The 13,295-nt window shown below is 41.3% G+C and overlaps 1 protein-coding gene across 2 annotated transcripts in view; it reads left to right on the forward strand.

The window, feature by feature from the left end:
- Positions 1-13,295, forward strand: part of DNAI4 (dynein axonemal intermediate chain 4) — a 74,950-nt gene that overhangs the window by 47,536 nt on the left and 14,119 nt on the right. For both annotated transcript variants that reach the window (XR_013230214.1, XM_077333411.1), the window contains exons 10-15: positions 3,295-3,527; positions 5,449-5,535; positions 5,916-6,067; positions 6,554-6,711; positions 7,373-7,488; positions 9,003-9,101. Coding sequence is in view for 1 of the 2 variants with exons in the window: in XM_077333411.1 (XP_077189526.1) it covers positions 3,295-3,527; positions 5,449-5,535; positions 5,916-6,067; positions 6,554-6,711; positions 7,373-7,488; positions 9,003-9,101 (845 nt within the window). In the remaining variant the exon portion in view is untranslated. The remainder of the gene's footprint in view (positions 1-3,294; positions 3,528-5,448; positions 5,536-5,915; positions 6,068-6,553; positions 6,712-7,372; positions 7,489-9,002; positions 9,102-13,295) is intronic.

The following is a 13,295-nucleotide window of genomic DNA, read 5'->3' on the forward strand; positions in this document are numbered from 1 at the left end:
TTAAGTCTTTGGAGTGCCTCTCAAACGAGATCCAAATTAAGTGCTGTCGTCAGTGCAAAATCATCTTTTCCTATCCTAGCATTAAAATCAGCTACAATAAGCATTTCCCTTCTCTTATTCTTACTTGAAAGAGCCTCTTGTGGCGCAGAGTGGTAAGGCAGCTGTCTGAAAGCTCTGCCCATGAGGCTGGGAGTTCAATCCCAGCAGCCGGCTCAAGGTTGACTCAGCCTTCCATCCTTCCAGGGTTGGTAAAATGAGTACCCAGCTTGCTGGGGGGTAAACGGTAATGACTGGGGAAGGCACTGGCAAACCACCCCGTATTGAGTCTGCCATGAAAACTCTAGAGGGCGTCACGCCAAGGGTCAGACATGACTCGGTGCTTGCACAGGGGATACCTTTACCTTTTTATTCTTACTTGAAATATAACTAAAGAAGCCTTTTTAGCACTTCTCGCTAGCCTAAGCTCATATTTTTATTGAGTTTTATTTTTTCTAACACCCTCCCTACAATCATTATTTGTTTATACTCATCCTTAGTCATAAGGCCTTCCTTCCATTTCCTAAATGACTCTTTTTTATTCTTCAAAACATTTGACAGCTGCTTATGGAGCCACCTTGGCTTCCTTAGGCTCCTTCCATCTTTTCTTCTCAAGGGAATTATTTGTGATTGAGCCTTCAATATTTCACTTTTAAGAAACTCCCAGCCCTCTTGGAGTCTCATCTCTTCAAGTCTTTCTGACCACGGGTCCCTACCCAACATACCTAAGTCTGTTAAAATCTGCTTTCCTGAAGTCCAGTCTATACATCCAACTATGTAAAGGTTTTCTTTTTCCCACAATTGAAAATTCTGAAATCACATGGTTACTACCAAGTGTGCACACTACTTCTACCTCACCTACTAGTTATTCCCTATTGATGAGAATCAAGTCTAAAATAGCAGACCCCCTGGTTCCCCTCTCTACTTTCTGGGAAATGAAACTATCAGCAAGACATTTTTTCCAGTGTTCATTATTTCCAGAGTAAAACACTTCATAATATTCTGACTAAAAATGTCCTAATCCACCAGTCCAGTTTAGTTCCTTACTCCCAGGATTGCAATATTTAAATGCTTCATTTCTCATTTTACAATAATGATTGTATCTTGATCGATAGCTTTTAGTACATTCAAGTTCCTATTTTATGTGTCAAACAGCTTTGGGCTTTCCTTTTCCATCCTTTCATGTCAGCAACGGAATGTCCTTTTGGCTTTAATCCAGGTGCATCTTTAAGAATAGCTCTATTTGTCCTTGTTCTCCGCTCTTCCCCAGTAGCAAATTAGGTGCTATCTGACCTGTGGGATCCTGTTTTCCAGCACTATAACTTCTTTCATTTTTGGCTGTATCATCCTAGAGTTTTCAAGAAATGAGATGATCAAAAGTTCCTTAACATTGTGTTCATTTGTGTAGTACTAATCAAGGTTAACTGAAATACCACTGCCTTTTATAGATCTTCTGCCAATGTCATCTTCCATTATTGCTGCTGCCTAATAGCTTCCCTTCAAGAATCCTTCCATCCCCTCACCACTCAAGGTTCATTCTTTTCTGATTATATGGCCATTAATTCCTGCAAGGGTGGTGGTGGATGCATTTTAATCTGTACTTTAGTCTTGGACCATTCCATCTTGAGTCACTGTGCTAGGATTTTAGCCTCTTGACTCCTTATGGTGTTTTTCTCAGCTTTATCAACACAGCCCCCCTTATCACATTAAGTGGCATGTTCAAGAAGGGGAGGCATAGAAGGTACCCACAGAAAAGATCTTTGCACACTCAGGAGAATTCCAAGATCTGCTGAAAAGTCTAGCTTTGTAAAAGAATCCAAAATGTTGCAGAATGGAAAGAATGTTGAAATCAGCTGAGTTGGGAGGAGAAATTAGCTTTCTTAAGCTCTGGAGCACACAAAGTTACTGAAGGGAACATTTTGAGTGGTTTTTATAAATTATCTTTTGGAGGTGGGTACAGCTTGGAAATCTCTCAGAATTATTGCTGATCTCCAGGTTACAAATATCTTTTTTTTTTTTTTGCAGAGAAATGACTGCTTTGGATAGTGGACCTATGGCATTACACTCCATTCAAGTACCTCCCCTCCTTCTTTCTCTGGCTCCATCCCTATGAATTTCCCAACCTGGAATCAGCAACCCTACCACCCCCCCTCCCCCAATTTTTGTGGGCTCCCAGGTGCACTGAGTTTTAATACTATTCATTATCTCATTATCTCAGCAGAAGGGAAGAAACACGGTGTTCTTTTATGTCATTCAGACACCATTCCTAATTTTAGGATCACTTCCCAACTAGTTTTTTACAATTGGTCCCCCAGTGGATACATTCCAACTGCTATCCTTTGATGGGACAAGAAATTCTACGATTAGGTCATTAAATAGTTTTCAAAATATGCATACCAGATTTGTATTAATTCACGGCAATAGTTGGTAATTATACCATGACTTGGAAAGTCAATTTATTCAAAGAACTGAACCTATTTTTTTATTTTGGCAAAAATAGGTCAATTTATACAAACTGATTCTTATAGACTAGTAACTATGGATGCTTCTACACTAACCATTTGGTCTGTAATTGCTGTTGTTTCTTCATTCACTTTTTAGCATACAGTCCTGCAAGAAACCACTGGCAAGCTGTTTCACTGCAGTGTTTTCTGTGTTGTTTTCCTGTGATCTTTTTCGTTCTTGCTTTAAAATAAAAGAAGTTAACAGGCAATTGTAACACCACTACTACTACTGAAATTCTCAGTATTGCTGACTCTACATTTTTCTCCCTTCATTTTGCCTTCCAGCTTAATTAATTCCTGATTCTCTTGTGGAAGGCCAGTTTGCTCTTGGCATTCATAAAACTGCTGTAAACAGCATAGGCAGGAGGCTCATGGGAAGTGTAGTCCATAGACATCTGGAGAGCTGTTATTTGGCCACCCCCTACCTGAACACTAGAGAATGCACCACAGCTCTCCATAGGGTACAGGTGGTCTAAACCACTGTTTCAGTGGGATTTAGAGTAATTGGACTCTTAGCAGGCTGATGTTTCTCCAATAAGACTAAGCCACATTAACATCAAGAACAGCATATAGAGGAAGGAGGTCGCCAACCATTCCAGTCATATACAATACAACCAAGATTGCTGAACATCAAAGAATATGTCATTATGAAGATGCTGTCCAATTATGATGTTTATTCTGATTCAATATAGCAATGAGTGTTGGGGGATTAAATAATACTGGTGTTCCCCCCCCCCATCTGCTTTTGTTCTAGAGCCAGATGTCAAATCTGAAAGTACTATGCTTGAGGAAGAACCAGAAAAGGAGGAAGAAGAGGAGGAAATGTTGGAAGAGAAGGAACCCTCCGTTTCTTCAACACTGTTACTAGAACTAGCTGAAGCAACAAAGGAAATCCCACCTCCATTTCTGGAACCCTTGTGGTCTTATGGATGTTATCTGTCTAAAGGCAACTGTGTGAGTTGCATGGCTTGGAACAAAATTAACCCTGTAAGTGACTCTTCATCCTGACTTAACTGGACATGTGTCAAGGTTGAAATTAAATACAACTTTGTGACAGAGAATTTCTAAGATGAAGCATGGTTGTATATGCAAGGAAGCCCATCTTTTGGGAGAAATGGAATTTGCCACAGAATTAGCATGTGGTTCATAATTCCAGATTCTGCTATTGTTTCTGGATCAAACCATTCATTCTGTCTACACAGATACTTGCCACCTATTAATACCTTGGGTGAAGAAGTAGCAAAATTAACCCCCTCTCATATGCAAAGAATGGATGGAAGTATGGAAAATACTGATAACCTATAAATTAACTTGTCACATATGAGCAACAAAATCCAGTGATCATTTAATACTCTTTACAGTCACCAGATACACTTTCTCAGGAATTTTGACATAGTGGGGGGATGAAACTTTATACTTTAGCAAGACATATACCATTTGAAATGTTGCTACAAGTAAACTTCTGCTACATTCTGCTACATTCTGCTACATGCTCTATTTCCCCTTCTTCTTTCCAACTTCCCATCATTTTCTTTCTCCTTTTATCCCGATTTCAAATAATGTTGTATTATGAACATATTCTCCAATATGAAATTCCACTCACATAATTATTTGCTATTAACAGTTACAGTGAAAATAACCTTTGTCTGTTCTTTTACAAATGAAATGACCAAGAGGAGGAAAGTAGCTCGTATTTGTTCTATCTTCAAAGAACAAAGGAAGTCCATCTGCTAGGACTTGAGGTCTATCTTCAAAGGAAGTCCATCTGCTAGATACCTGATTCCCCAGCCTTTTGTCTGGAATAATTTAGCTTCCTTTGGCTACCCATGAAACCAGGTAGAAAAATACAGTTCCACAAAACCAGAGCAAAAAAAAGTGCCAGCAGCATTTTCCCAGCACATGCAATAACTAGCACCTCTGTGGTTTCTCATAAGGAGCTATTCCTGCCCCTTAGGACTGTGTGCACAACACTGAGTTAAATTTGAGGCCAGTCCTGATAATTTCTCAAGCTTTCTTCATTTAGCTCTCTTGATATTTATTTCCTTCCAATGGCATATAGGATTTGTTAAGTTTTTCCAGAGTCTCATTTTTCATTATTTTCTTTGCTCTCCAACACTAGCCTCAGTTTTAGTCCTTTTCAACAGGTCTCTATACTCAATTTCTCCTTTCCTGAAATTTCTGCTGATTCTTTCTTCTTGAAAATTAACCTGCCTCTGGGCTTGCCATATCACCAGTTTCTTAGTTTCCAGTGCTACATGTATTTTTCCTTTTTCTTTCTCCTGCTGATTTTGGGTTTATCCCCCACAAAATAGGGATTTTTTAGCCAAATCAGTTTTGCACTTTGTACATACAAGCTAACTTTTGTAAACATTCTGTTGTTTTAGTTCCTTAGTAGTTAGAATGTCTGTGATGGTTACATAACATAACAGCAGCTTTAACCAATCACTGCCAAACATTTTAGCACTACCTAGGATTGCCCACTCTGGGTTGGGAAGTACCTGGAGACTTTGGAGGTGGAGCTGGGAGTGGGCAGAATTTGGGGTGGGAAAGGACCACAGTGAAGTATAATGCTATGGAGTCCCTAAGGAAACTGATCTCTGTCACCAGGAGATAAGCTGTAAAACCAGGGGATCACAAGGTCCCACCTGGGTTATGGCATACATCCACAAATGAATCCTTTTAAAACACAGAAAGTTGCAGAACACATGGGAAGAACTAAAGGGAAAAGGCCTAGCTGTAACGATGATAGTAGGTAAAATTTTGTCCATCAGGTCAAAAACTGTGTTTTATGGTTATAGTTCTGCCCCTCCCCAATTAATAATTAAACCTAAGAGGCCTCAAAGGCTGCTACCATTTCAATAGATTTATGTTGCTTAGCAGTATAATTATTTGTGTTACTGATTTTTAGGACCTCTTGGCTGTTGGATATGGGACATTCCGTTTTAAAGAGCAGAAGACAGGTTTGGCTTGCTGCTGGTCACTGAAGAACCCAATGGTAGAGTAAACAATATTTTGTGCCTTCCTTCTGCTAGTAATTTCAACCCAAGTATTGATCTTCACTGGAAGATTCTGCAATGATTTAGTGGGAGAGTTCACTTATCCTCTTAAATTCCTGAGGACCACGGCTGCTTTAACAATCATTTACAAATTAGTCTCTATCAGTTTGAAGGATATCAGATTCAGAAACAAAGCTTTCGTATGCTAGGTGTATAGTCATGACATGCAATATAATATTTGAAAGTAGGAGGAGAAATTATTAGGGAAATGTTTGTTTTTGGCTACTACATGGGGCCAGGGCAGTATTCCAGGGTACCTGGTCTTCACCATGTACAATGTATGAATGCTGTCATGCTTAAAACTCTTTTCTTTTTTCAGTGGCCAGAGCGCATCTATAAGTGCAGTTACGGAGTAACTGCCTTGGATTTTTCTGTTGCTAACCCAAACCTCCTAGCAGTTGGGATGTTCAATGGGACAATTGCTATCTACAATGTCCAGACCCATCTGTCTACTGCAGTTTTAGATACCAGGTATGATCAAATAGATATTGCTGGGCCATCTACTTAGCTTGTTTGGGCACTTCCTAAATAATAGTTGTAACCAGAAGATGTTTGGAGTGTGGAAGATATAGGCTGGCTGAATGTGGGGAGATAAGTAGACAACTTTCCTGATGCTGGTCCTTTTCCTGGCAAGTACAGGATTTTGATTGCTAAGTTACTGGGTAGTGGCTTTCTCCATCACTGAAGGAGAGAAACTTTCCCCATCAATTCCAGATATGGGAGTATGCAAAACAGCACATGCGCACACCAGGTTTACCTCAAGTGAAGGACAAATCCACAGGTAAAGTGTCAGTTCTAGAAAAGCCTTCTCTCTGGTTACCTCTTGGTGTATCTCTGCAGGCATGGGCCCAGTGAACAGGGCATAGGAGGCAGGTCTTAGTTGGCAGTCTGGAAAGTACTATTATGTTTTATGGTATGCATACAGTAGTTATATTTTATGTGATTCTATTTCTACAGCGAATCTTTTGACAAACACTTAGGCCCAGTGTGGCAGCTGAAGTGGGTAGAGCAGGACAGGGGTACTACAGGAGAAGACAAAGGAGAAATATTAGTGTCCATATCAGCTGATGGCAGAGTCACTAAATGGTTTATTCGAAAAGGTCTAAGCTGCACGGGTGAGTGTGGTCTTCTTACATAAAACACCTAGAATAATCACATGGGGTGATAACAGAGGGGCACAAAATACAGAATTACACACGGACTTTGTCCCAGCTGAATGGCTGTTATATGCATGTGTCTATAGACTTTGTGATAGCTGGTTCACCCTGGACCACAGAGGATTTTGGTGCTTACTAGTGTGATCAGATGTCCTCTTAAAAGATGTCCTCTTTTTTTTTTTAGTGTCCTCTTTTTGACTTCAAAAAAACCCTGATGAAAATGTCCTCTTTTTGAGTTGGTAGGAACATTCCTAGTTAGTAGCAGTTATCATAGCTTAAATAGTAGATGCATTTAAAATGAGATTTATCATAATGATCACTTGTTTGAAGTAGTGAGGTAGGAAATATGTTACTATATGCTTGAAGGCTCTTGCTGGATTGGGGACAATTCTTTGATACTTGCAACCACATTTCGCTAAAATGGCAATCCTTAACTGAGATGGCAATGAGTCAAGCTGTAATTTCTAACATCTGGCTCTTAGCAGACAAATAGGGTTTGCAGCAAAAATGTGCCTGATCAGAGAGAAACAACCATTGTTCAGGCATGCCTGATCAGAGAACAACAGCTCATAATGAAACTCAAGGCATTATATTTTATTTGCATTATCCATCTATATAGACCTAATGAAACTAAAGCGCACAACAAGTGAAAGGAAAAAAGTAGGAGCAGAAAAGAAAAGTGAAGCATTGATTTCCCGACAAGCTCCTGGACTGTGTTTTGACTTCCATCCAACGGTATATTTATCTTTGCTAATATTCTAGTTCATGCCTGTTGGCCTGATTTTTTTTAGTTTTTGTAAGACACCATGCCTTGATAGCAAACTGATTGGATCTGAGCAGCTAATTATTTGTCTATGTATTGATCTACCTCCAGGTATATGCAAGAGAGATTTTATATTTCCCCTTTTCTATTTTACATATTTATGCATTCAAAACATTTATATTTTAATATAAATATATGTTTTAATATCTTACCTCCAAAAATAGTTGTATCTCTTTAGACTCAAGTTAGATAATAGAGAAGCAAGAGCACCAAGCATAGGAAAACATCATAGTCATCCATCAACAAGACAAAAACAATGCACAGTTAAAAAAGCAGCCAAAACAGCTTACCCCCAACCAAATGCTCTTTGGGACAAAACCCTCTTACATCTCTTCCTGAATGTTGAAAGAGAAGGCTCCCTGCACACCCACTACAGTAGGCCATTCAAGAGGAATGGATCTACCATAGCAAAAGCTCACAACCTAACTGTTGCCATATGGACAATCCTAGGAGAAGACACCATAAGGAGAAAATTGCCTGAAGACCATAACTGAAACATGGGAATATACTCAATGATGTGGCACAGTAACCACAAGGACCCCCAGGACTTAAAGGGTTTTAAAGATGATAACTGGCACTTTAAATCAAACCCAGAATCAAACTGGTAACAGAGTTGACCCAGTACTGATGTTACATCTTTTAACAACTGACCCTACATAGTCTCACTGTCACATTTGTACCCACTGAAGCTTCTGAGATGTCTTTAGAGGCCTCACATAGAACTTATTACAACTAGGCAGAAAGCCTGTTGCAGCCAGGCATGCAACAGGTGCTAGAAGTGGGCCTCTTGCGGAGGCTGCAGCCTACTTTCAGGCCACTCACGTGGCAGCAGGGCTGGTTGTCCCAGAGGGTAGGGGGTCCAAGGGCGTGTGGACAGGTTACTGTGTTGGGGCACAGGCTCAGCCTGGCTGAGCAGTAGCCAGGCCAGCATGCCACAGGTCTGCCCCTCTTGCCAGCCAGGCTGCATCTACTGGCAAGGCTGCCAGAGCACCGAGCGTCCACCTTGTGGGGGTGGGCGCTCTAGGGGCTGGCCCAATCAGGGAGTGCCCTGCTTTGCTGGGTGCATCCTGATTGGCCGATGAAGTGTGTCCAGCTGGAAATGGAGTCTGGATATACTCCGCCTACCATGGCTCTGCACACACATACATAAGAGCCACTAAATATTCAGGATATGCCAATCTGGAAGGTAGAATAGCATGGATCAGTGTGGCTAACTAGGCAGAGGACCAGATTATGAGCTAGATATAATTAAAAGAAGATGTCCCTTAAAATAGCACTGACCTGACAAGACCAATGTATATAATGTATACTTTGCATTTCCCTCCATTAGAATCTTGGCATTCCACAAAGAAGCTTGCCCTTGCAGTGAATATTCTCAAGATAATGTCCAATAATGAATAAGTTAAAGCTGTTGATTTTATTTCAGGACACCAATATATACCTTGCTGGAACTGAAGAAGGCTATATTCACAAATGCTCTTGCTCTTACAATGAGCAGTACCTGGAAACGTATAGAGGACACAAAGTGAGTAAAATTTAAATAGATTTGGTTGGATAGATCTCTCTCTTTCTCACACACATACACAAAACACACTAAGGCAGCCATCCCATATTCTCCCACATTTCTTAGAGCTGCTTAAGAATATAAGAGCCCAGACTAGTGATCCATCCAGCCCAGCCTACTGTCCCACACAACAGAGTGTAGACAATTAGCCTGTTTCTTGAAGGATGGGCTTGCAACTCCACCACCTTGTAAGAGAAGCAGTTTACCCTCAGCCTCTGTTAGAATAACATGTAAACTATAGTACAGTTGGTTCTATCTCCTGGACATCAGTATGAAGCAGAACAGATTCCCTGGATGGCAAACAGATCATAGAAGCCAAGGCCTTCCCCTAAGGAGCTTCCTAGCATTAGTATTCAGAGGTTTGATACATATGTATAGGGACGTTCCCTTTACCCTCCATTGCTAGTAGCCATTGATGAAACTATCTTCTGGGAATGTGCCCCCTTTTAAAGCCATATAGACTCATGGCCATGATTACATCCATTGGCAATGAATTCTATAATTTTATTATTTATTGAGTAAAGAAGTATTTCTGTCGGTCCCGAACTGTTGCCCATCAGCCTCGTTAGATGCCCCCAATTTTCTAATATTATGAGAGAAAAAATGTCTATCAACTTTCTTTTCTGCTCATAATTTATAAACTTCTGTCATGTCCCCCCCCCCCAGCAACTTTTTTCTAGACCAAGAAATCTCAGATTCTCCAGGCTTTCCTCTTTGGAAAAATGTTCTAGTACCACAATCAGCTTAGTTGTCTTCTTTTGTATTTTCCCCAGCTCTGCAATATCATTTTTGAGATATCACTACCAGAGCTAAACAGAGTATTCCAAATTATTGTTTTATATTTAGGGCATCACAGTCTGTCATTTTATTTCCATTCTTTTTCCTATTAATCCCTAGTATGAAGTTTGCCTTTTTCACATGGCTGCATGGTGAGTCAACATCTTCACCTAAGTCACAAGATCTCTTTCAATACGAGTCTTCACCAGTTCTGACCCAGTCAACATATATTTAAAATTAGGACTTTTTGTTCCAATGTCCATCACTTTACACTTTCCCAGTTTGAACTTTGTTTGCCTCATGGTTGCCTATTCATGTAATTTAGAAATCTTCTGTTCCTAAAAGGCTACTTTGAATTTTACCATGCTGAATACTTTGGTATCATCTGTAAATTTGGCTACTACACTGCAAATCTCAAATTTCAAATAATTTATTAACAAATTAAATAGCACCATTGCCAATGTAAAAAACAAGTTGTAAAAAAAGTATATAATAATCAGCTATATCATGTCTATTTGATAACCTTTAGCCACATGTTTTTTTAATATGTTGATAAGAGTTCGAAATCGTTAGCAAGGCAGCACTTCTGTTGCAGAAAGCATGCTGATTTTCCCTCAGTAGGCTTTGTTCCTCAACATGCTTAGTTACCATATATCAGAGTATGGACACCTCTCTGTCAGGCAAAGAGGCTGAAGACTCAAAGGAGGAGGCAACTAGGTACCTAAAACCATGTAGAAGGAGACATTGAGACACCTCCTGGAGCCTCCATTGAAGTGCAGGAATTGCCCCTTCTCATCCTGGGATATAGCCTTGCACTCTGACCCAGATTTAGACCCTGCACTCTCTGCTCAGACCCTGCTGCTGAAACAGAGGTCTTTGTCCAATTGAATCAAAATTCAAATTCAAATACCTTTATTGGCATAATCATAACAAAACATCTATATAAAAGACAAGGTGATTCGGATCCCAGATCACATGGAGAAAATCCCATGGAGGAATTTTGCAATGCCTTTGGTTATTTGAGGGTTATGATCCGATAAAAGAAAGTGCACTATTGTCACAGGACTTTGAATCTTGCTCGTCCCCACGAGAGGGAATATGTACCGTTCTCTGAGATGTTTATGTTGCTCACAGAATAATGTTTCTTTGCAGGACATGAGCAGAGTCTGTCGATTTTAGTGTATTGACCTTTAGTCACTGCTGTTGGTAGGAGGTAGGAAGTTTAGCCTTGCTAGCATAAAAAATCGCTTCAGGGAAGGTGATTTTAAAGATGTAAAGTACTCCGGGATGCTTCTTACTGGGGGATAAAGGTAAAGGTATCCCCTGTGCAAGCACTGAGTCCTCTAACCCTTGGGGTGATGCCCTTCAGCGTTTTCATGGCAGACTCAATACAGGGTGGCCTCGCCACTGCCTTCCCCAGTCATTACCGTTTTACCCCCCAGCAAGCTGGGTACTCATTTTACCGACCTCGGGAGGATGGAAGCCTGAGTCAACCTTGAGCCAGCTGCTGGGATTGAACTCCCAACCTTGTGGACAGACAGCTTCAAAAAGCATTTCTGCCGCTTAGCCCCCGGCGCCATAAGAGGCTCTTACTAGAGGATAGAATGGGAAAAAAATGTTCTGCGTGTTCTGCGTGCTCCAGCGATAGTGTTCTGATGGTCGATATCCAGAATTCGTTGCCTGATGATATTGTAAGCATGGTTGTCTTCAAGTTATTCCAAAAGCTCAATAGACAGGTCTAGTTTGTTGTTAATCTTCACAAATCAGGGTGATAGAAACTTATCAGACAGCATAAGGTAGACAAGGCTCCCAGATTAGGCTCTAAAGTTCAGGTGGAGCCAGTATTTAAAGATACGGAGAGGCTAGAGAGGCCAGTTGGGTGAGCCCAACTGAATCCTCAGGCCTCACAAAGGCCCAGGACGTCTCAATCCCATTGTAATACTTGCTGTCATAACCAGGCACAACCCTTTATATGCTGGTATACTGCTTGGGAGGAAAGGAGCTTGTATTTTTATCTCCTTGAAAGATTATTTAAGACCCCATTTCACCTTCAGCCTGTGCTGGAATAATCCATAATACTCTATTGGCTCCAGCTTCAGTGCCTTGCCTCCTGCCTCAACTTCTAGACCTCAGGTTTGAGCAGGACATTAATATATTTCTGACAATAGTTTCTATTAATTTACCTGACGTGTAATTCCCTGGACCCCCACTAGACCCCTTTCTAAAAAATCAGTATGACATTTGCTATGTTCCAGTCATCTGGCATAGACACCATTTTAGCAACACTACATATCCTGGCTAGTAGCTCAGCAGTTTTTACATTTGAAATTCTTAAAAACCCTTGAATTTTTATGTCTGGACCCAGAGACTTATTGGTTTCAGTATGCCTTGTAGTCTTAGACCATCATTTCAGTTTGACTCATCTTAAAACCACCCGCGGCACCGTGGGCACCACGGACTAAATAATGCGGTAAGGGCTAAGGGGGAGGAGTTAGGGCAGGCTCTGTCCGTGATGAGGAAGGGTGCCTATTGGCCCCTTCCTCTGGACTGACAATCGGAGGGCCCAATCGGCAGGCGCAAAGCACCTGCCGATTGGGCCCTCCGATTGGCCGCCGGCCAGGGAGCTACCCCGAATTGCTCCCTGGCCAGCGGCCTGGCGCCTCAGGACACCGCCACGTCGGTCATTGCAAGCCGCGCATAGCGCGGCTCACCGTCGCTCACTGCCCCCCGGCCTGCCTGCTTGGCGGCCGCACCCTGCTCCGCTAGCGCCCGCTGTATTGCAGCTACAGCGGGCTTAATTACTAGTACTTATCCACAAGTGGTTCCCACAATGCTGTCAATTTCATGGGGAGACGCATACCATTGAACTGCTTCATTAGGTTGGATGAATTAAACAGCTGCATGGGAACCACAGCAGGTCTCCCATCTAGTTAGAGAACATTTAAAGGGTGCCCCCCCAAAACTACATTTACACGATTATATGTTATATTTGAATGTTTTGTTTCTTATGACTATGGCTCCCAACCTTGTTGAACCTGGGGATAATGTTAGAATTTTGAGAAGGGATATTAGGCATCAAAACAAAATGGCTGCATTGGGGGCTGGCTCCAGTCTTTAAAAATCAAGAAATGCCATAAAATCTTAGGATATTCCAAGCAGGTGTCCTTATATGATGAAGGCAGCTGGTTCCACATGGGTGATCCCTGCAGACAAAAAAACAATACCTTCTGGTTTCTTCTGAAACACCTCTTATCCCAAGGAAATACAAGGGGGCTTTTTGCACGCCTTCAAAATAGCACAATGGTTGCCAATTGAAAACGCTACTGATTTGCTGTTTTGCACAACGTCGTCGACAATCTGCCACACACCTGAAACCAA

Source organism: Paroedura picta, chromosome 4 (assembly GCF_049243985.1).
Source record: "Paroedura picta isolate Pp20150507F chromosome 4, Ppicta_v3.0, whole genome shotgun sequence".
NCBI classification, from domain to species: Eukaryota; Metazoa; Chordata; class Lepidosauria; order Squamata; family Gekkonidae; genus Paroedura; species Paroedura picta.